Source organism: Ambystoma mexicanum, chromosome 5q (assembly GCF_040938575.1).
Source record: "Ambystoma mexicanum isolate Mex_15411 chromosome 5q, UKY_AmexF1_1, whole genome shotgun sequence".
Lineage (NCBI taxonomy): Eukaryota > Metazoa > Chordata > Amphibia > Caudata > Ambystomatidae > Ambystoma > Ambystoma mexicanum.
This window is the reverse complement of record NC_090933.1, coordinates 926,802,500-926,827,444: the sequence shown is the minus strand read 5'-3', so window position 1 is coordinate 926,827,444 and position 24,945 is coordinate 926,802,500. Positions and strand designations below refer to the sequence as shown.

Genomic DNA, 24,945 nt, shown 5'->3' with positions numbered 1-24,945 from the left:
TTAAAAGGGAGGGAAAGACAAGGTTATACAAAATTAAGCAGCACCAACAAGTGAGTAGGCAGGGCAATCTAGAAAAGGCTTGCTACGATGAGGATTGAAATCAATAGGCCTGGGCCAATGTTAATGGTTCAGAGTATTTGCAGAGGATCACACAGTTCAGAGAAGTTTGCGGTTAAGTCTTTGCCAAGAGTTCGAAACAAAGTTGGTCGGAAGAAAAGTTACTTAAAGGAGTAGAGGACAAGCCCTCGGATTGGCGAAAGATTTCAAACACTTTGACCGCGGTCGGACGGAACGAACAACCGGGTTTGAACAGTACCTTAAATGAAGAAGGCTGTAGCTGAGGAAGAAGTTCCTGGCAGATCCTGCAGGCTCAAGGTTCCTGAAGCGACTGTCTGACTGACACGAAATATGAAGACTGGAGAGTCCTGCACTGCCCCTGGAAGAAACCAGCAGCAGAGCAAAGCAACGAATAAAAGGTGCGCTCCTTAAAACCCAAACAGGGTCTGAGCCTCCTAGCTATCCGGTTTACTGCAGTGAAGCACAGCAAATTCAACAAGGGGAGGGAGGCCTTGCTTGATGTTTGGCGAACTGGTTGGTCCCACCACCTCCAGGGAAGAAGATTCCTTGCAGATCTTCTCTGTCGTTGAATATTAGAGATTCGGACCTGCAGCAGGGCTTCACCGGGAGATTCAGTCATGGTAGCGGTCCTCTTCTTTCAGCTTCTCTTCGGTTCTCTCGATCCAGTGGTGACTCTGCCTTCCTATTCCAGAGACCTGCTTTTTATGCAGTTTTCCCCCATTCACACAGCCTAGCTGTCAATCACACAGCAGGGTGGCTGTCCTGGCGGGATAGTCCCCACAGCAGTGCGACATGGGTCTCCAAGGAGTTCCTGTGCAGGGAGTCTCAAACCCCTCCCTCACATCCTGTCCCCCTCAGACATTCAGGCGCCTAAGGAGGGCTTCTGTGCAGAAACCCACCAAAGGATGGCGAACAAGGGAACCAAACCTGGTTTGGCGTGCAGAGTAAAACACGAAAGACCTTTACAAAAAGAAATGGCGAATAAACCCAGCCGGAACCAAATAAAAGTAAATGGGGTCCAGCGGATTTAAGTTCGAGGCTACTAACGTAGCCTAAAAAAGTACCAAGGCTATTTAAATAAACCGCGGTAGGAAAAATATGGTAGATACCACTGCCACCAGCCATATCTTAAAGGGGAACTAAATAATGTTCCATGAGACACAGACAAAAAGGGATAACTATTAACCCTTTCCAGTACTCTGTGTACACTTGTGCACGAGCGCGATGCAAATAAAATATCATATCATAGGTTGTACTGGGTCTGTGAATTTAAAAAGACTAATAAAGTCAATGGTAACTTTACATGCTCTGGGAGACAGTAGTCAGTCCCAGAATATGGAGTTTTAGAGTGGGAAGTCTGAAAAAGACAACCCTGTGTCACTGCACTAAAGGTGCTGTGCAACACACAGTAAAAAGATGCCTATGAAGCTCCAGTCTATGAACACACAAAGTGAAAACACACACAGCAAAACACATGGAAGAGTGGGAAAAAAGGCTCACACTCTTACCAGGTGAAAAAAATAAATCCCAGAAATCCAGCAAAGCTCCCGAGGGACTCAGTAGATAAGGGAAATTAGCCATTCTGGATAATTCTCCCTAACATTAAGGAGTAAGGGTGACGCAGAGCGTAGTTGTCTGGCTGGGCAGTACCGCTCTATCTTACCTTTTAGTTATTCCGGGGCAGCATTTTGCACAGCCCGATGGACGACGCAAAGTGTCTTAAACTCAATCCGTGTCGCCATTGGCAGCCAGTGCAAGCGATGCAGAAGAGCGATGCAGAAGAGCTTCTGAATGGGTCAGATGTAGCGCCGTAAGCGACAGTCTTGCTGTTTTGGAGTATCTGCATGCGCTGGAACTGATACTTGGGTTGTCCCAAATATATCCCATTGCAGTATTCCAATGACCCCATTATAGTTGCTGTAACCAGTGTTGTCCCATTGGCTGGGGGAAGCAGGGGAAGAATCTATCTCAAGGTCTTCAGTTTTCCGAAACCTGCCTTGCATATGGCAGAAATCTGCGCCTCACGCGAGCCAGTGGGCAGGAGCTTAACCCCACAGCTTTTTACTGAAGAACAGGGCAGGGGCCTAGTGACTCGGGCCAGTTCTGCGAATTCCAGAGTAATCAGCCTTTTGTGGCCTAAACACCAGGACCTCCGTTTGGATCTGATCTGTCTGGGAATGAATTCCCTGAACTCCTTCACCCGGGACCCAACATTAATTGCTCTGAAGCTGTTGTGCTGGCTTGCTCTATCAGGAGCAGGGGTCTCCGTCCAATCTGCACACTCGCACATACCAATATGCTCACTCTCTCCTCTACACCAACAAAAAATACAATGCAGGTATACGCCTCAATTCGGACTAGCTGCACACATACCTACACACCACCATGAACATCTCAACGATGTTTAAAACACAGCTATTGCCCAACAAAATAACGGCCTAGCTGCACACATAATCTCACACACAAGCTCCACCACTGCCAGAATACAGACTACGAAGCCACGTCAGCCTCCCTGCACACAGTGTACTGATCTCACACAACCACAGCACCACGCCTGGCACTAGAATGCAGCTAAACACCACGTAATATGCAGGGGCTGCACACATACTGAGTGCACCCAAGCACTATCTAACACTCTACCCTCTCCACTGACCTGGACTACATCCCATGAGGGCGTTCAAACCCACATCCTTTTGAGATGATACCAAAAATCAAAAACGGCTCTTATACAAATGCAGAATAACAACTCGGTCTATGTTTGAATACTAACCATGAGCAGTTAGCAGCACAATATTATGACACTGGCATGCAAGTCTCCAACACTGCTCATTTGTTTTTAAAATATATTTTAAAAAAACTATATTTCTGTCTTATCTAAAGAACCCCTTGTGTATTATACTATTCGTATCACATTAATTCATTCTCAATGCTCTAGATTAAAACCTTTAACAACTTGGCATCAGCATTGGTTTAAGATTCCTAAAACAGTGGTTCAAATGTGCAAGGTTTGCAATGTATTCCAAATTGGTGTCCAAACAGTTCTATTTGTGCAACATACTGGCATTTATTCTACCCATCTCGCAACCCTGGCCTAATATTCACAAGTCTGTATTGGCTTAGTCAGCACGTATTTCTTACTTTCACAATGCTTGCTTTCCCCAATGCAAAGACTATATTCTGTATTCTGGACCACGGCCACAGTAAACCCTTCGGCTTCTGGACACAAATAGTTGTTTGAACTTTAATGGATCATGGTAATGCAAGCGGTTTCCTTGTGTCATCAACCCTTCAAATATTGAAACATAAGGTACGTGATTCTAAACCGGCCCCAAAACCGTAATTCTTTCTCATACTGGTTCACACTGCAACCAAACTTTCTATGCCTGTACCTTGTGCCTGCTCACAGACAACCCTAATACGGCCACTGTGGCCCTCGTTCTAACAACATCAATCCGGAATGCCCTTTCCCGAGTCATACACATATTGCAGGCATCATTCTGTAGCCTGCATTTCATTAAAAAAAGAAAATTGCATTTGCTTCCCTTTTTGCCAGCTGGAGACCTACTGCTGATCATATCTTGAAGGACTGAACTTCACCTCGTGTCTTGCCCTCCCCTGCTTTTGGCTTTTTTAAACCTCAACACCTTGTGAGCCATCCGCCTTCCACAACCTGCTGGACTTAATACCGTCTTTTGTCTGCTTCTTCAGGCATATAGGACGGCTCGGACCAGCCTTCTACGGCAATAGGGCAGTGCCTGAATCAAAAATGCTAGCGCAGACCCGTTTTTTGGGTCAAACTGAGCCACTTTTTTGGCCAATGTAAGCCATTTTGATGAGTTACGTGCTATATGCCTAGTAGTTTTGTCCATTGTTGCTGAATAAATATTCTTTAAATTGCACAACTCGCATCACATTTTATCAACAAACTCGCCCATGGGTACTATTGAAACAGTCAGTCACAAAAGGAATGAATTGCCATGTGCAACTGTGGGCCACTTTTTCATTGGTGCCCGAGAAATGTTATGCCCCAGTGCGACCCGGCATATAGGTGGGTCCGTTTTCTCAAACCACAGTTGCTCCTTAAGCTTGGAACCTGGTTCTGGGACTCGGCTGAAGTTGCCCATAATTGAATAGATTTGATTCCATAATATTACAAAGCTCTGGTTCTCATCTGATTCACCATTGACATGACTTCAGTGGGTTTAAGTCATTTTCATAGCGAACGTATGTGTCCTTCTTTATTCTAGAATTCCTCCGCGAGGTTCATCTTGTTTTGCTTGCAGTCTATGCATGTCATCTTGTTATCCTTGCTAGCAATTGCAACTATGCCTCTCTCCGCGTTGTTTAACAAAACGAAGGACTTGTTACTTGTGTGCCTAACTGTACATATTCACTTGCAGAAAATCTGTTCTTGTATAAACGTGCAGTTTTAAAACATTTCCCTTTATTTCATCTAATTGTACACTATTCTAGACAATTTTGTATTTCTATTGCACATCATTGTCTTAAAGCTCCTGCCCCACTTTCCTTTGTAGTGAAAATGCCATATTCCTGCTTTGAAGCGCTATCTAGGAACCTAGTGTTCTGCTAGATGTATGAGGTGTTTGATAGTAGCTAGATTCACACTTCCTGCTCTGTGCTTTCCCCCCAATTCATAACACCACTCCCCTATGTGGAAGTAGTCAATAAAATATTTCGGTAGAAAAACTTGTAGTCTGGCTTCATATCCCTCTTTGTAATTCTGAAGTACCATTTTTATCATTGCAACACTCCTATACTTTCTCTTTTGTGTGTCGTGGATGAGGGGAGACAGTGTATCATTTTAATGCTTGTGAGGCATTGCATTTGTCACCTATTCACGGTCTTTAAAAATGGTCAATGCATAGACATTTGAGTAAATATATCAAAGACTGGAACCACTGTATTTCATAGGCTTTTTACCACATGTTGCAGCAGCGTAAACAGCATTTATGATGGACTTCTTACTGTCATAGGCTGTTACCACAGGTCAGATCACATGTAGCTGCCTGTAGCGTGTCCTTGTGAATGGCTCTGTGCTGGTAGGACTTGTCTCTCTCTCCATCAAGTCAAATGTGGTTAGTCCTCTGAAAGGTAAAAACAAGCTTCTCTTATTCTAGAAATAGCGTCTAGTGTTGCAGAGCTTAAAGAATTAAGACGATTGGGTGCTTTTACCATTCGTCTTTCTGGTTCTCAGGACTATATTGTGGGAAGTCTTTCAGGTGCACATCTTCAATATCTGGGAACTTTGCTGTTACTCCGTGGAATTCGTGTTGCATTTATTTCAACCCAATCATCGAAGAGTTCAACAGCTTTTCTCTTTATAGCCTATTGTACGGCATCTACGAAGGTTTGCTTCGCTGTAATGTTTCACTAGTAGCGGTCGATGTGGATGCTACGTCTCTCTGCTGCAGTGGATCTTCCTCTTAATGGACAGCTATGTCGGAACTTGGCGGATGTGGATGCTATATCTCTCTGCTGAAGTGGATTTTCCTCTTGATGGACAGCTATGTCTGAACTTGCTGGATGATGTGGATGCTACATTTCTCTGCTGCTGTGGATTTTCCTCTTGATGGACAGCTATGTCGGAACTTGGCGGATGTGGATGCTATATCTCTCTGCTGCTGTGGATTTTCCTCTTGATGGACAGCTATGTCGGAACTTGGCGGATGTGGATGCTATATCTCTCTGCTGCTGTGGATTTTCCTCTTGATGGACAGCTATGTCAGAACTTGCTGGATGATGTGAATGCTACATTTCTCTGCTGCTGTGGATTTTTCTCTTGATAGACAGCTATGTCAGAACTTGCTGGATGATGTGGATGCTACATTTCTCTGCTGCTGTGGATTTTCCTCTTGATGGACAGCTATGTCGGAACTTGGCAGATGATGTGGATGCTACGTCTCTCTGCTGCTATGTATTTTCCTCTTAATTGACAGCTTAGTCGGAACTTGGCGGATGTGGATGCTATATCTCTCTGCTGCTGTGGATTTTCCTCTTGATGGACAGCTATGTCAGAACTTGCTGGATGATGTGGATGCTACATTTCTCTGCTGCTGTGGATTTTCCTCTTGATGGACAGCTATGTGAGAACTTGCTGGATGATGTGGATGCTACATTTCTCTGCTGCTGTGGATTTTCCTCTTGATGGACAGCTATGTCGGAACTTGGCGGATGTGGATGCTATATCTCTCTGCTGCTGTGGATTTTTCTCTTGATGGACAGCTATGTCGGAACTTGGCGGATGTGGATGCTACATTTCTCTGCTGCTGTGGATTTTCCTCTTGATGGACAGCTATGTCGGAACTTGGCAGATGATGTGGATGCTACGTCTCTCTGCTGCTATGTATTTTCCTCTTAATTGACAGCTTAGTCGGAACTTGGCAGATGTGGATGCTACATCTCTCTGCTGCTTTGGATTTTCCTCTTGATAGACAGCAGTGTCAGAACTTGTTATTGACAGTCTTTCCTTGCCCATCTGTTTTGTTTACTCTCCTCTTGTTTCACACCAGGACTGGGACTGACAGTTCTTCACAAATGCGCTTGCAGTGGCTCCATACACACCTGTGTTGGTCCTAGCGTTTTTGTTTTCCACCGTATTATAGTGGTGTTTGCGTGCATGCTTGGAAAGTTCACTTCTTCACCTTTTGTGCTGCTTTCAATTCTTGCAGTAGACATTTGCCTTCCATTGATTTTGGTGTTGTCCCTTCACTGTTGTCATTGCTCCATTCTTAATCTTGAAAGGTGTCCCACCAATAAATCTGTGTTCGTATTTCCCTAATAAGTGATCCAGGCAGAAGCGTTGCTAGGGGGATCTGGAGGGGGCTATAGCCCCAGGTCTTAGGATAGAAACTCAGGGGCTACAACCAAAATATAGCTATTCCTGATTCCTGACAGTCCCGACATTAGCATAGCCGCGGATCTTTTCCAGACCTAGCAACACCCCTGCATCCAGGTGCTGTCGGGCTGAAGCTGAGGCGTCTTCTGGGATTTTCTTTTCGGCTCAGTATAGTGTTCATGTCATATGTTCAAACATGATTAATCTGGCATCGCAGAATTGACAATGTTCTTGTGCCTTGGTCAAATTATTGTGTATCCTTTCTGGAATTTGCTTTACAGCTTTATGCCAGCAAAGTTCATGAAACGGTTCCTCGTTTGGATGGTGCGTTGGTCAATGATCACTTGCATTGTTGCAGTCAGATCTGCAGTGTCTCTTTTCTACTTCTGGAATTACTGTGCAGTGGTCTCTGCTTGTTTGCTCGGGGCGTGTTGCCAATTAACCCCCATTTGCAGCTTTGTAGCTTCAACTTGTTATCAATGTTATTGCTCCATGTGCAAAATTGTGACGCCATCTCCGTAATTCGGGTAGTCAGATGAACTGGTCTTCAGGCGACTTCGTCCTTGATCAAAAAGGCGTTCTAGCCTTCTCAGTTGAACAGGTAAACTTCAGTGAAGACTTATTTCCACTAGACAGGAGTTGAAGTTCTTTTAAAATAAAATACAAATCTGAATGTCTTGCTTAATGAAAACATTGAAGAATAAAAATGGTGAATGCTCTGTTTAAAAAAATAAAAATTAAAAAATTGAAAATTTTGTATTTTGGACTGATCTGAAGATTTGCGCTATGCTTTCATTCATGCGTACTGTTTTCTGAGTGCCCACTGAATGCATTATTTACATTTGAGTATGCAAAATCCTTAAAGTATTATTCTTATTTGGACACTTAGAGAAGCTATTGCATTTTGCAATTGTTCGTGTTTACAAACCATCCACATGCATTTTTCGGTTAATTACAAATATATGTGCCCATCACTGCCACTCGCCTTTTATTTGTGCCCAGGTTTGCTCCTTCCCTACCATATGGTGTCATGGTAAGTTATGTATATGAGGATTAAAAAGAACCTTCTGCACATGGTTTACTTGTTTGGGCTTTGTGTTGGCTTTGCATTATCCAAAGAGACCTTTACTATTATGTTATGTTAAAGGTTCTTCTACCGCCCACTGTTGACACCTGTGTGGTTCCTTAGTGCTCTGGTGGATATGTAAAGCAAGTGGTCGAGGGGCAAATAAGTAAGACTGAGCGGGAGAAAGGAGCAAGAGAGCTGTGATGTTGCTGTTGGCAGCTTTGGTTTGGTTGACACTGTTTGCTGAGCGTAGATGTGCTTTTCGGTTGCTAGCTGCCATGTGCTGTTGTGCAAGGCTGTATGGTTTGTTTTGTTATGGTGTAGTGAAGTGCATGCAGTTTGTTGTGCTGTAGAGGTATGGTTGTTTTTAGTTCAGAGTTTGAGAGGTGTTGGCAGAAAGATGAGTTTTTTTAGTAGGTTTGGTAAGTTGGTGGTACCCTATCCTACCCCCTCTGTTTTGACTGACTGTGGCCCGTATCCCTTCCCCTGTCGTACATTCTGGTGTGCTACACTTGCCACTCCTATGTTGTGTGCAGAAGAGTGGGTTCTCAATGGGCTATTCATTGGCAGTACCTTTTCTACCCCCGGTGTTCAGACTAAGTGCTGCCCATAATCTCGTCCCCTTTGGTTAATTTGGTGTGCAGCAATCTCCACCCGGGTTCCTCCAGGGGGGATGTGTTTCTTGTGCTCTGTGGTCCATCAGTTCCGAGATCGGGACACCTTGCTCTCCCCGCTTCTTTTGTTTCCTTTCTTTATTTTTTCATCCAAGACCCTCCATCAGTGGTCCAATTAAGTCAAACCCATCTTTCTCCCCTGTTGCCGGTTTGACCCTCTATAATGAAGGGTACACCTAGGTCTCCCACCCATTCGGACGGCTCTCTTCCTCCCTGCACTCCACTCCGGTCAGGCTTACTCCTTAGTCCCTCTCGGTTGTGTGTTCATGTCACGGTGCGTGTGATGTAATATAAGAATATTTATAGAGCTCTCAACTAAGGCCCAAAGGCATCAAGGTGCTAAGAACATCTAATGAGAAAGAGCCACTATAGCCATGAAGAAGAAACAGAAATCAACAAAAAATATGTTTGAGCTTTGCAAACACCTAAGTGGTCCGTAAGGTCTCATAGCTGGTCAGGGAGAGAGTTCCACATGGCAGGGCAAGAGTGGTGATAGCCCAGCACCCAGCTCGAGCTCTTCGAAATCTGGAGACTATCAAGAGTTTCTGAGAGTCAGATCGGAGGACCTGGCTAAAACATAGGGAATCAACTGGGCCTGCAAATACTCGCGCCAGAGTAATATAAGGCACAGTGGGAAATGGAAAGAATCTTAAACTTAATGTGACTGCCAATCGTGAGCCAATGAAGTTGCTGAAGTAGACCCTTCAAATGGGAGAGGCCAGGGGTGTTGCTAGGTCTGGAAATGATCCGGGGCTATGCTAATGTTGGAACTGTCGGGACTAGTGGCTAGCTAGCCATTTGGTTGTAACCCCTGAGCTTCCTTCTGGGGCTACAACCAAAAGATCCGAGGCCAGCCCCCCCCCAGCATCTCCCTAGCAGTGCCTATGGGAGAGAAGATTAGCTCCAAGGGCCAGCTTGGCTGCAGCATTTTGAAGCAACTGCAGTCGTTGAATTGGAAAAACTGGTTGGCACAAATAGATACTTACAAGGAGAGGAAACCCGGTATACTACTGTCTAATCACAATTAGCAGTGTATACTTTGTCTATATCCAGGAGGATAGTGATAGGAGTATAGGGAGACAGTTATGAAGCAGGTACTAGAGGTGTGTGGTGTAAACACTCTCAGTAAAACATTAGGAGGGACCAAGGAAGGTTAAAAAAGCCAATATCAAATTTTAATAATCAACAGTCCGTCAAGATTAAAACATCAATTAAATAAATAGGTCAGAAATACAGACATTGTCAAGTCCCATGTAGAAAGCAGCAATAGGGAATACGTAACAGGCTCTGAAGGCCAGTTGAAAGTAGTGTTATAGCAACAATACGACCACTAAGGGTACTTTTCAACCTAAATAGCAAGGTACCCATCCAAGTATGGATAAATGTGTCATAAATTATACTCTCTGTTTAAAGTTCAGAGATATGTCTCGACATGTTTCTGTTCCTAGAGAGCAAGGTGTGGAACATTCATCAGGAGGGAGTACATTACAGTATAGCCTATTTGACAATTGGGATGGAAAACAATAATGCCACTACAGTATCATAGCACCTTATAGTGTGCCTGTGGGGGCTCTCTACTAGCATTAGTAGGTATAGGGTGGTCAAAATCACGGCCCTTGGTAAGACCATAGGGATGTCATCAAGGGCAACCTGCATCGGCCGCATCGCGCTGCTTGTGGATACTCTGTTTAGATCCTCGAGGGCGAGACACCTTCTTGCCGCTTACTCCCCCGCACTGGTGCGGATAGCTGGGATTTGCCCCTGATGACATCCCTATGGTTTTACCAAGGGCCGTGATTTTGACCACCCTATACCTACTAATGCTAGTAGAGAGCCCCCATTGGTAGAGTTCTTTGAGACAGTCTATTAGCGTTGTGTTCTCCTCTTGTTCATTGCCGATTTTGTAGAGGATTTAGGTATCATTTGCATAGTTGTAGCAAGTGAGGCCATGTGTTTTGATGTGCTTGATTATTGGCGTAATATAGATGTTGAAGAGGAGCAGGGATCCTGAAGATCCTTGTGGTACTCATAGGATCATATTACGTGAAGAATAAAGGTAACTGAATGTGTGTGTTACCCATTGACTTGTGGAAACTTCTTTTGTGCTGTACATGTTTGCAAAAGCTCAGGAACTCCATATTGGTCACCCTGTGGCAAAATTAAGTGATATGCGTCCGGTATGAGCTCTACATGTGGCATTACTTGCCATCTGCAATCACGATTATGCTTTTTCAAGCAAATGCGTGTTGTGTGTGCACTATTTCTAGGTTAAATTTTATTCACCCTTGTTAGTGAACGTTTCTTCCATCAGGCGGTGTGCTGTACTGTCTTTTGCAACTCCAAAGTACCTGTGTGCTTATGTATAAATATCTATACACCAGCATTCCCTCTCCTCTCTCGCTTCTATATGCAAAATGGATTGTTTAACAAGTTTTTATATAAAGATCCCTGGATAATGATTCAACAGAGAATAAAACCTTGTAGGTTTTGTAGACTGTGATGCTTGTATTGGTTTGCCTGTAAATCAAAAAGGCATATCTCATACGCTTTTTTAGAAGTATGCCATACAGGAGATTATTTAGAAATGTACACATTGTCATTGCTATTTGTTTCTTTAATTTTCATGCTTAAATGTTTAGGTATATGGTAAACAGAGGCACGTATGTGGTGATCCCATGTCTGCGTTGAGCTAATGAAGGTAAAACCAGTCAGAAAATCTGTAGAAGGCAAAAGGATTTATTAGTACATGTCTCTGCGTGAAGGTTGTACTAGAACCCCAGGGAGGGCAGTTTTGTCACTTGTTTGCCACAACACTTTCTTTCATTTGTATTTTTCATTTTTAGTTCATGGCTGGCAGAAGAATTCTCTCATATTTTATATTTGGTATCATTTGGGCCAATATGTCCTTGAGGACCCAGGGTAATGGCTTTTATCCTCCGCCCTTGTGTTACAAATGTGTCGGCTCTAACCACTCCGACTTTCTCCTATCTACCTTGAAATAGGATTGGTACGTAATCTATTTTTTGTCCGTCCGTTTATTAAAAAGAAAAATAATCTTTCCCTAATTATCATTTTGGATAGCTGTTTCCCATTTAACCGCTTATTATGCTTTGTACCTCTTCCATGAAATGTCACACGATGCAAAACTGCAACCATCCATGCTTGCAATTTCACATTCAGGAGTGACCAGTCCCTATTCTTTTCCCACTGCAAATCCATCAAATAAGCGGCCTCTTTGTCTTTTTCGAGGATCATACTGACATGGAAACCTGTACAATTGAATTGTTTAGGTCACTGCTCCTCTAGATGACCTATTGCTTCACCCTGGTGTGGATAAAACTCCCACTGGGGAGAGTAGTTGTAATCTGTTCACAAATAGAATTTCTCACCCTGCAAAAATGACTTGATATGTTCCACTGCCCATGTACATGGCAGGGTCTCCCTCTCTATCGCAGCATAGTGTCTTTCAGGCTAAATGTCATTGAAGCGTTATCAACAGTACATTGTGCATCATTGTTCTGCAAGCACTGCACCCAATACTTGCATACCAATTCCAATAAACATTCTTGTTTTATATCAGAATTCCTTAGTTTTTAAATCTTTTTCTTTCATTGATCTATTGAAACTTTATTCCATACTGTATGGTTTTGGTTTACTTGCAAAATGTCTTCATTGGAGTAAAATGCTGCTTGTTCTACTAATGACATGCTCAATAATGCTCTATCCCAAGTATGCGAATACTCTCCATATTTGCATAATGTTTCTTCACAGTGGGTTCACATTGGCATAGCTTGCTTCCAACTTTGCTTCGCACTTCATTGTTTCAAGTTATTTCTAACCACTAACCATCTTGGAACGCTACGGTTTTATGAGTTACCTTCAGTCAGTTATACGTTCACCTTTGACAAGCAGTGCATTTTCTGGTCAAAAGGCATGCGCTCGTAATGGAACTATCCGTCTGGTGTCGAAAATCAGCTGGGATCGTTGATTCCTCTTCAAGGTCTAGTGGATACGCACCCAGTCGTCAAGGGAGGGAAGCACTTGGGAATCGCCAAACAATGCCAATGTAAACTTACCAAGGGATGGCTATCTGAAAGCAGTGTTTCCATTAAATCTTAAATGTATGTTTCATCTCAAATGACCATCCAATCCTCCCCTCTCCCCCAGGGATGGACTGGGAACCAAAAGAGGCCCTGGAAATAACGTTCAAAGTGGCCCCATATTACAGATTTTCAGCATGCACAACCCTTTTCCTATGGGAACATATCTACAAGTGACGGGGAATTTGCTCACGTTTTGTTTTACAGGCACAGCCCTTTCTATATGTTAGAATCTGTCACAACTACCAGATTCTTTACAGAAAATTCTCATGTTTAAAAGTGCTTCGTGGTGCGTTCACCCACACTCTGCACTTGTTCTTTTTCACCAGGATGTAGCTTTATTTCCAGGTCTGTTTCCATCCAATGGCATGTATTTGACACATGTTAGACATAGTATGTTCACCTGATGACCCCATAACTGCCAGTGGCCTGTCCGGTTTTTCAATTTCCACATAAATTTGGATGGTTGTTGCAGACACAAATTTACCATATCTGCCTCCTAGAACGTATCCAAAGATTATTCCCTTTTGTTGTTCAAGAATGAATGGGACAATTAATTATATCTTTAGTAAAGGTAACAATGTGTTTTCATTTTGTAGGCTTTTCTGCTGAGTAGTTGTTTGAAAAAGATGTTCTCTGAAGAACTACTGAAGCATACTAAAGACAGTTTAGAGATGGTAAGTGCAAGTTTGATTTCTGTAGAGATGTGTACAGTATGCATTGCAAGCTGAATTTGCACAGTTCGATTCCACTGCTCGTTTTTGGCTATTGGCCACACATCACAAGGCATTTTAAGTCGCACAGAAGATCAGCGTGTAGACGTGAGTGACACCAACATGGTCCACCTTAAGAAGTAAGGTCTCCTCAACATGGCTGTGGGGCTGTATCAGGGCATTGAGCAGAGTGGTTGCAGGCCACTAAAGGCGTGCAGACAGGAGGGAGTGGAAAGTGATGGTGAAATGGTGCAAGACCGGGTCTCTATAGTACTGGGGTTTAGGGAGCGGATGCAGTTTTCTCCTGTTGATAAACTTCATATTTTGATGTAGTTTTAACCCTCCAGCAGCCAGTGCTGGTTGCTGCAATCTCCTGCATGAGTTTTCCTTGTGATTTTGGAGACCCCAAAAGGCAAGAACCGGACTGGCTGAGCTACTCACAAAGCTCAAGAAAGAAAATATTGTCTCAACACTCTTTACACATCAAAGTACTTAACTAGTGTGTGATCTTACTACCCAACTTGGTACTCGTTTATCCACTTCAGAAGGAGAAATTGGCGAAGTCGGCCAAAGTCTAGCTTGTGACATTCGGGCTGTCTACAGCACTCTTCAGTTGTTGCATTAATCCATTAAAGGCCTCTTCTATGCAATGGCGGCCAGAAAATACTGACAATATGTGCATTGTACTCTTCATCAGAGTGACCATGCGCATACTCTACTTCGACTGCGCAATGATCAAACTTCCACTGCCACAAGCAAATCAGTCTGGATCCCCCTTCAGCGTGCAAGAAACATATGAGAAAAATCCATTAGCCTTTTCCTGCACCATTTGGATCTGCCTTCTGCTACAGTTCTGCTTGAGAACACCACCATGACGGAAGACCAAGAGCTGTGCCCTACCTTCACCGGATCCTGACCAAAATAACTGCCTGCCCTCCTCTCCCAAAGGTGACGCCCTCTGCTGATTCCATATTCACCGCCATACTGCAACGTGCAGGTCCATTGCAGCCACACACCTGTGGGAGACGCCAGGACTTTCTATCACCCTCCACATTACCAACAGGAGCCACCTGGACCATGTCAGGAAAAGGCTCCGAGTGGCAAGCAGTCCTGGTTGGTGGCAAACCTAGCCAGGGTATGAAGGCCTGGCTGTAGGAAATGCCATCTCTACCCATGTCAACTTGGAAGTCTGCAGCCTTCAATGTATTGGACCTAAAGAGGTGGCATGACTTTAGCTGCAAGGTCTCAGAAACATCAGACGTCGTCCCTTGCAACTGGTGGTGGCTCAAACGTACACCTGCAGCTGCAGCCAGGGCTGGCCTGGATTAACTCATTTGCCTGGAGAGTGGCAGGGCTGTTAAGTGAATCGAACCCACAGCACAACATTGTTCTAAATGCATTTATGGCTTCTTATGCACCCTATTCCTACACCGTAGCCCACAGAAAGTCATTGGTGAAGAGGAAGGTAGCAAAGGGGCCGAACAGAGCAGTGTGGGTATGCAGAGCAGCAGGGTTCCAAGATACCCTTTTGCCAGTCCTCGGTATTCACCATCACTCTGATCGCCTCATCCACAATTGTATGTGTGGTACCAAAGCTCCAGAGGGCAAGTGGCACAGTGGTTTCACACAGATGGCCTGCACCATCTGGACTCCAGCCCTTGGGGAACACAAAGGATAGGTCAAAACCCATACAGATCTTTTTCAACTGGCCCAACTGATGAGCACAGTCGCCGCACCTGCTCCACTGTCTGATGTAATACCCTTTTTTTGGAGGCTCCTGAGATCTCCTAAAAGCTGTGACTCCATTCAGTGAGACGAGTCGGGTTGACATGAAAGCAGCTAATCTGATGCTCGAGGCACTACCAGACCTCGGGCCTGTAAAGAGGCTAAGCACGTACAGATGGCAGCAATGACTGAGGCTGTGCGTGCTTGCTACTCTGGCATGCCTACTCTTAGCTAGCCACTGCCGAATCACGGTCTGCCTTAACCGCAATCTGAGCCTGTCTTCATTCACCAGCCAACAAGGGGTAGTGCAGCCCGAAATGCTAGGTACAAAACCAGCAAACCCAGACATGTTTGGTCTCATTAGTTTTCATTGGCGAGGTTTAGAAGGGAACTTGAGGCACAGCAAGCTCAGGACTCACACCTGGGTACACATTTGCCCCTTAGGGTGACAAATGCAGCACCGAAGAGTGATGCAGGGAAATGATTTGAATTCATTATAATCACTGTTGGGGTGCTGTTGTGTCTATCATGACTGAATAGAGGGTGACCTGTTTTGTCAGATAAATGGAATGTCCAATATTAACCATTTCTGCCTTATTTTCCTAAACTAATTCGAAGATCATAAAACATTTTTATAAGGAAGTTCCTGTTGGTCTAGTTTGAGATATGGCATGTTAATTTTTGCTCACGTATTATTTTCAGCAGATAGAAGTGCCTGACTTTACAAAAGCGAGGACATCCAGCAAATCTCACCGACTGGTCAGTTTGAGAACTTTGGAATGAAAGTGAACCTTGATTTTGAAGGCGCAAGTTTCATTTTTGATGCAACTGTTTGAATGTCTATAACACTGTAGCAAACGTGACTATCTCGTTTCCAAAATGCCTGTGTGTTTAAGTCAATATTGTGTACATACATGTCAACTGCATAATCTGCTCAGCTGCACCAATGCCCACCTACAGCTCCTCCCATTTCTTTCACTATGCCCATCCAGAGCCATTCACTGGTATCCACATTCATCAGACATGTTGAAGAGTGGTGGGCAAGAAGGACTGGGTGCAGGGTTCTGGTCTGTGGGGGGAGAAGGCTAGTTGCACAGCTTCAAGCCCATCGGAGGCCGTTCTCCGAAGCAGAGTGCGAGGCAAGTCCTCCTGGCCTCAAAATCTTGTTCTCTGAAGGGCAGTGCTTAGTTTATCACAGAGTCGATTGCTTTGGTCTGAGAACCGAGGCTAGGGTGCTGGCATGTAAGAGGGGGGGCAGGTGGATGATCAGGAATTCACCAGGTCATGGTGTCTCTTTTCCACAGAAATGATCCTTCACTAGTCCATAGGTGGTGTGCTTACTTGGTGCAAACAAGTGTGCAGGGATTTTTATTGTTACTGGAATTGTGCGATTATTTCCCATGTGCGTAAACTTCTGTGTGTAGTGCGGAAGCCCCAACCAACCACGGGCAGTTTTGGTGTGACATGTGTTTTAAATAATGGGTTAAAATGGTGTATTTTACCGCACACATCTTAAAGAAAGGTTTAGTACATGGCTCCCATATTTTCCAATCAAGGGTAGCACACGAACAGATAAAATAGATGCTGGTTCACGAACAGTACACTCTTTCAAATGCATTTTCGTGGTTAATTAGCCCACTGTAAAAAAAAAAAAAAAAGTATCTCTTTGTTGGATGTGCGAATACATGTCCCTTTCCCCATGCAAGGACACTCTTGAATGCTATGGCTATAATGCAGCTGTCGGGTATCATGACCATGCTGGCTGTGCCAAAATATGCCGGCATTTCCATGTTGGAACACACTTCTGTTTGCTCATAATGCCAGAAACCTTAACTCACTCCTAACCCGCTGAAATAGTGGCCCTCTTTGGTGCACTTTCACGTTGCCTTCGGAGAATTGCACTCCTTCACACGTCCATGCACACATGCAAGCATGCATGGTTTTTATTTCCCTTGACTTATCTCCTTTGACGGCTCAGCTCCTCCTGAGCTGGGACTTCCCGCTGCTACATGTTGATCCAAACGGCCTGCCCACAACACGAACTGCAGGCAGGAACAAGGAAGCTGTGGTGTCACGTGACCCTGCGCGCGCAGCCACGTGACACCAGTTTAATAAAGGAATCACCGGAACTGACAGAGCCACGTCAGTCCGGGTTTAGGCACCGAGCCAACGAGTCGGTGTTTTATTACGCGCAGCTGTTCCCGCGCTGCGAACCCAATCAGCCCGCCCCCGCGCATCGGCGGAGGCCTTAGCAGACACGCCGAGGCCCTGGCAGTCTTTCAACATCACACTGGCGACGAAGTGATCGACACCCACACCAGCTACAATATCCTGCAGCTGAGCATAACGCTGCACACACGGTGGTTGAAGCCCCACTCTCTGATCAGGACAGGGGCTCCCACACACGGCTGCAGCTGAACCATCCTACACTCCTGGGAGAATCCAGCAATTTTCAACAGGTACTGCGCAGCGGTAGACAGACTAACCGCGACGACCCCTCTAACGTCGAGGTGCCACACGCCACACCGCCACCCTAGGCCCACGTCCCAACGCTTAAGAGACCGCACATACATCCAGAATGTCGAGTCCGAGCACCAGCCCTGGGAGAGCCAGCATGAGCCCGTCTTCCAGGAGGAGCATCTCCTATGAACATCCCGACCCAACGCCGACATCATTTATGCCGCCATTTGACCCGTTCACCTCAGGCGCCGCCATCAGATGGGAAATCTGGCTCCAACAATTTGAGATGCACCTCGAAGCCAGAGATATCACCGTGCCAAAGAAAATGCGCACGTTCCTCCTACTTAACATTGGAGCAGCGGCCCTGCGACTCTTCAACGCAACACCCAACCACGGCAACGCAGACAATTACGACGCAGCGAGATCGGCACTCACGAACATGTTCAAGCCTGACCTCAACCCCGACTACGAACGGTTCCATTTTTGCATGACGAGACAGAGAGAGAGAGAGAGAGACAGTGGACAAATTTCACGCCCGCCTTCGCGAAATGGCGGTAGGCTGTGAATTCCCGGACGAAGAATTCGCCATCCGTCTCCAGATCATCAACGGGATATCCTCCGAAAAACTGAGACGGGCCATATTATCGGAACGCAACATACGCCTCTCACGCATCCTCGAAATGGCGCGTCTCCGTGAGCAAACGGAAGACCAGGTAGCAGTCATGGAAGCAGCAATCCAGAAACTACCTTTAGACAGCCCTGGACCTGCGGAAGACGTGGCAGCCATTTCCAGACGCCAGAACGCCCGCACGAGGCAAGATTGGAAGCCCCACCCACCACAAGGGCGAGACAAAAGCTGCAAATGGTGCGGAGGCCCGTGGCACAAAGGCGACTCCTGCCCCGCATGGGGATCCACGTGCAGGAAATGCAACCGCCTCAACCATTTTGCCGCAGTCTGTTTAAACCCACCAGACAAAGACCCTGCCCCACGCCAGACACAAGAACGCCGGAAAAAGTTTGCACCCAGAGAATCCTCACAACTCCAAACACGAAAAGGCAAGGCCAGAGCCGTCGATGAATCCCAAAGGTCCCCAGACTCTAGCAATAGCGTCGACAGCGATAGCAGCACGTCCCCCGAAAGGTGATAAAGGTAGACAGAAGAAGGGAAACAAACAGATACACCGAATACATCTCATATCCGCAGTTGAACCACATCGATCACGGCAGAGGAAAAGACCGTCGTGCACCGTCCTCTCCAATGGAGAACCACTAAAAGTGGTCATCAACACTGGCGCAACAGTGAACGTCATGCCGGTGGCAGCATTCAACAGACTTCGCCCAAAACACGACCTCCAACAAAAAAGAGTCAGGCTATATGCCTACGGTTGCAAGAAACCCCTCCCCGTGCGAGGGTCATTCAAGTCAAACTTCGCCCACGAGAACACCAATTGCCGTGCACGCATATACGTAGTAGATGCCGGCTGCGAGACGCTACTGAGCTGCAGGACAGCAGAGAAGCTGAAACTAATACACTTCGCGTTCAGCCTCCAACAAGATGAACTCAGCAGCCTACTGAAACGACACAAGAAACTATTCCAGGGCATCAGGTGCCTCAAGGGGAGAACCATCAAACTTCACATAGACCCCACCATTGAACCGAAAGCAGTTCGACACCGACGGATCCCGTTCCACCTAAGGAGCGCTGTAGAAAAAGAACTGGCCAAGCTTGAAGAAGAAGGGATCATCGAGAAAACATCTGGACCAACCCCGTGGGTCTCGCCCATGGTGGTAGCACAAAAACCCAAACAGCCGAGCGCAGTAAGAATATGCATAGACATGAGGCTTCCCAACGTCGCAATCGGAAGAGAACGCCATGTAACCCCCACGATCGACGAACTCATCGTTGACCTCACCGGAGCAACTGTCTTCAGCAAGCTCGACCTCAGATCAGGCTATCACCAGCTACGCCTATCCAAAGAATCAAGGTACATTACCACCTTCTCATCTCACCTTGGCCTGATGAGATACAAAAGGCTCAACTTTGGAATATCCTCTGCAGCGGAAGTGTTCCAACATGAAATCCGCAAGGTCATCACGGGTTTAGAAGGGACCACCAACATTAGCGATGACATCCTAGTATACGCCCCAAACAAAGATGTACACCATCAACGCCTAGCGGCGGTCCTGAAAAGGCTCGAAGATGCAGGCCTAACACTCAATGCAGAGAAATGTGAATTTAACAAGAGTGAACTGTGCTTCTTTGGCTACATATTCAGCGCAGAAGGAGTATCCCACGACCCGTCGATGGTGCGAGACATCAAAGACTCCAAAGCACCACAATCAGCCTCCGAAGTGAGGAGCTTCATGGGGATGGCCACCTACTGCGCACGCTTTATCCCCGACCTCGCAAGCGTCGCAAGTCCGCTCAGAGAGTTAACAAAGAAAGACCAGAAGTGGGAGTGGACCGCAGTTCACCAACAAGCGTTCCAACAAATCAAGGACACTCTATCTACCTCACCACCATGGCACTCTTCGACATAGGAAAACAGACCGAACTCCTTGTGGATGCCAGCCCTTGTGGCCTAGGAGCAGTGTTGACCCAAACAGACAATGAAGGCAGAGTATTCCCCATCGCATTTGCCAGCAGAGCCGTCACAAAACCCGAACAAAACTATGCGCACATAGAAAAGGAAGCTCTAGCCATCTTATGGGGATGCCGACACTTCAAGGTTTACCTGCTAGGCAAGCAAGCAAAAATATTCACGGACCACAAACCATTAATCCCGATCTTCCGAGGCTCAGCCCCCCACCCACCGGCACGCATAGAGAAATGGATGCTGCAGTTACAACCGTATAACATTGAGGTGGAGTATCGCCCAGGATCGGACAACCCAGCAGACTACCTGTCCCGTCACCCAAGGCCAGCTACTGACAGGGAACAACACCACGCGGAAGAGACTGACGAGCATGTATGTCAGGTAGTCGCTTGCGCGAGACCAAGAGCCCTGACTCTACAAGAAGTTGTGCGTGAAACAGAAGAAGATACCATCCTACAGCACACGGCGACAGCCATCCAGTCCGGCAACTGGAAAAACTATCTCATGTCCATTGCCCAACGCACAACACCGGCTCAGACCAAACTCAGAGCGCTATTTGGGATCAGGCACGAACTCTCAATAGCTCCGGAAGGAGTACTACTGAAGGGGCACCGCATCATAGTACCAGAATCCCTAGAGGAAAGGGCTCTCAAGTTAGCCCACAGCGGACACCAAGGAATCGTAAAGTCAACAGCCTACCTCAAGTCCAGGATGTGGATGCCAAACGTGCAGCAAAGAGTGGTAGAACTAGTTGAATCATGCGCGGCCTGCCAAGCATCCAGGAGGCCCGAACACCCTGAACCAATCAGCAGTACCCCAAGGAGCTGCACACGCTGGGACGCGGTCAGCATGGACCACTGCACCATTGCTGGAGAAGGATACCTGCTCGTAGTGATCGACGAGTTTAGCAGATATCCAGAAGTCGAACACGTAACCTCGACTAACGCCGCAACCACCATCCTCGCGCTGGAGAAGATATTCGCCACCCACGGAATCCCGAGGAAAGTGAAAAGCGACAACGGGCCCTCCTTCACCAGTCAAGAACTACGGGACTACTTTAAAGAGGTGAACGTCAAGCACCAGCGGATCACCCCGAGATGGCCCCAAGCAAATGGAGACGCGGAAAGATTCATGGGGTCACTTAACAAGGTCATCAGAATTGCCAAAGAACAAAAGCACCCGTGGCTGAAAGCCGTATACCGGTTTCTGCGGACACACAGACAGACCCCGCACTCGGCCACCGGGATCAGTCCCGCCGCCCTCATGTTCGGGGTACCGATACAGGCAGAACTACCCGTACACCCCCACTGGACAGCCCCAGAACCTGACATCCCAGCGATAGACGCCAGGCGGCTAAGGAGAAACGAACAGGAGAGCATCGCCAGGCGAGCCAGTCACCGAGAACTGACCCCAGGAGATACCGTTATCGTCAAGAACCGCGCACCGCCCAAGAAAATGTCCCTTAACTTCGAAGTACGACCATGGACAGTCAGCGCAACCAACCACAGCATGGTCACCGCCACCCGAGAGGGAGAGACCATGACACGCAACGTGTCACACTTCAGGAAGGTACCGCCGGAAATGTGGGAAGAGCCATCAACACCCCCAAGGGAAGGCGAAAGAGAAACACCGCAAATTCCACGAGGGCCGGCACCAACGGAGAGTCGTGCTACACCAGGAGACATAGACAGATCGCGCTCACCCGATGGGAGAACCGAAGCGGAGACCACGGAAAAGGACGTGCCCAGAGAAAGAAACACGCGCTACCGTCTGAGAGAAAAACCCAAGCCGTCATGCCGTCTCCAAGGGTACATAGTAGACGGAATCTACAAGCGATCGCCAACGCCATGATGAACCCCGAAGAATGAAAACAAGAACTTTAAGTCGCATGTTATTGTGCAAGTCAGAACAGTTTATAAGACCCCGTGTTGATTACCATGTTGTTAAATATAATGCACAAATATCTCCAAGTTGGGGAGGAATGTGGTGTCACGTGACCCTGCGCGCGCAGGCACGTGACACCAGTTTAATAAAGGAATCACCGGAACTGACGGAGCCACGTCAGTCCGGGTTTAGGCACCGAGCCAACGAGTCGGTGTTTTATTACGCGCAGCTGTTCCCGCGCTGCGAACCCAATCAGCCCGCCCCCGCGCATCAGGCAGAGGCCTTAGCAGACACGCCGAGGCCCTGGCAATCTTTCAACATCACAGAAGCAATGTAAGGTGTCAAAACCACTCGGTCATGCTTCCTGGCATGCAGGGGGGCGCACCAGGAACTCGCTTCCCTCGGCATTCCTAGCAGGCAGGGATGCACAAAGCGCCGCCCCTACCCACATTTTGACCTACAGTATCCCAACCTACATGACCAGGCAGTAAGCCGTGCAAGGCCGGGGACGCTAAACACCCCTGCCTTGCATCACCCATTAGACATGCACAGCCAAGAGATGCCAGGTTCCCCTTGTAACTCAGCCAGCTTCGGAGATCGCCTGCTCAGCAATACGTACTTTCACGGCAGTGACTGGACTCCTTCATAAGGGGAGTAAGGGGGTGCCGGGGGTGGGGGGGGTAGCGAAACCATGTTCTGTCGCCCATTGTGAACAAGCAGTCACTGTACTCCCGGCTGAGAATTTACAGTAGTTCGAGCCCCACAATGTAATGCAAAATGTCCTTGTATTGCATGTCCCTGCCATGTGTTGGTGTCTTTGTGGCTCTGCAAAAAAATAAGCAGCGGTGCTAGGCTTGTGTGCTAGAAGGAACGGCGGGTGTCAGACCTGTAGTGTAGAGAACTGGCAGCCAGAAATACCCACATCATACTTAAAAAAAAAAAAAAATTGGTTTATACAAATCCTTTTACAAAAGAGAAATATCTTCACAGAAATTGAAGCAATAAAAATACATGATTACAAAAAGCTTCTTAAATACAATCGATGAACATTCTTTCCATTTACATATTTATAAAACAATTCGTAAAATTAAAGTTGTCTTGATAAGAAAATGTTAACAGCATTAATTATGGCTATGAAACGAGTGAGGGCTAGGAGACGCAACCAGAAATTATTTCTTTAACTCTGATTCTCCATGGTTCTCACATCCAAATAACCCTATCCTATTGGATTCAAAATGGGGACAGCCGTTTACAATGTGTCTCAGAGTTTCCAGAATATAAGAACTGCGACAAAAACGGGAGCACAACATCTCTCCTTGAGCCCTAGGTACAACCCAATGTTTTGTATGTTCTCTGGTTGCGCAGTGATTGAATTTAAAATGCATGTAAAGTGCTTGTGCATAATTGCAAGGGAAATGCAGTAGATAGGGACTTAAATATTCCTTTTTATGAGTAAAATATGTGTAATCTTTATGAAGCTTATAGTCACTCAATAGATCAAGGGTCTTGGACCAATCATAGTTGAAAAGTTTCCTTTTGACACTCCCTGGACGACTATTAAGTTCCTTTTCCGGTTCGCGTCAATATCGAGTAATGGGGATTGCATTCTTAACCTATACTTCAAGATTGACTCGGGTGTATTATCTTCCAAACATTTTTTTAAATCCTCATATAAGGAATTAACTGGAGCATTTAGCATTTTAGAGTAATTAAGTAAATGTCTCCAGAGCAGTCGAAATGATAAAGATACCAGACCCAGCTCAAGTCTCATTATGGAATTTGGCAATGAATAGGAGAAACCCAGACATTCTTGCCAAAGTCGGCCTTGCAAACTATTCAGGTAATCCCCCAGATCAAGAAGACATGTCTAACCCATATAGTAGGATGGGTGCAACCTTGGAGACATAGTACGTGATTGCTGGCAGCATAGTACATTTGCAAAGCTTGTTATGAAGGCATTTCATCTGTGACACCAAGGGTCGCACTTTCCTGGCAAGTGATTCTTTCCACATTTTGACAGAAGCCAAATTACACAAGTTTCACCCCAAGTAACATATGTTCATGGTGCGTTCAATTCGTTCGGGGCCCAGTGACCAAGTCAGAATGTCAGCTCTCAAAAATACCACAATGTTAGATTTGTGTGCGTTGGTCTTTAAGTTGTTAATTTTAGCATATTGCATAAACATTAAGTTTGGATTCTAATCCGATGGGTGTTCTGTCAAAGAAGATCAGATCATCAGCATAGGCTAACCAGTGTAGTCGCAAACCACCCAATCTTACAGGCGTTAATTTACAATCTTTCCAAATTTCGTCCAAGTCAAAAATCGAAAGTTAAATAATATGGCGGCCATATTGCACCAGTGTTTTACTCCTGTATAAGTTCTAATAGGACGAGTTATCGCTCCCTCTGGATTAATATGGATTTGATAAGTGGTCTCCCGCTCTAAAATGGAGATCAACTGTACCAAATCTGCAGGAATACAGTCTTAATTTTTTAACTATTCTTAACTGTATCCAACAAGTGAGCCAATATGGTTGCATTCAATGCTGTCTCACAGAATCCTACTTGAAAATGCGACAATATTGTAGAATTCTAGTTCTTTCAAGATAAGAATAGAAAAAATCTTTGAAGAGGAAAAATCTTTGAGAGGCATCTGTCAATGCTATCGGCCTATAGTTTGAGGCGACTGTAACGCTCACCTGAATCCCTCGGAGGCTCGGGTCTGGTCTGGGCGTTCTCCGAACCTTCCAGAGTCACTCGCAGGTCTTTGGCACCACCCTGGAAGGGCCCC

General features: G+C 46.1%; 1 protein-coding gene across 4 annotated transcripts in view; it reads left to right on the top strand.

The window, feature by feature from the left end:
• Nucleotides 1-24,945, top strand: part of SNX31 (sorting nexin 31) — a 397,776-nt gene that overhangs the window by 311,598 nt on the left and 61,233 nt on the right. For 2 of the 4 annotated variants that reach the window (XM_069621443.1, XM_069621440.1), the window contains exons 12-13: nucleotides 13,374-13,451; nucleotides 15,915-15,971. In XM_069621443.1, the coding sequence (XP_069477544.1) occupies nucleotides 13,374-13,451; nucleotides 15,915-15,971 (135 nt within the window). The remainder of the gene's footprint in view (nucleotides 1-13,373; nucleotides 13,452-15,914; nucleotides 15,972-24,945) is intronic. The other 2 variants (XM_069621441.1, XM_069621442.1) reach the window with 2 other exon arrangements.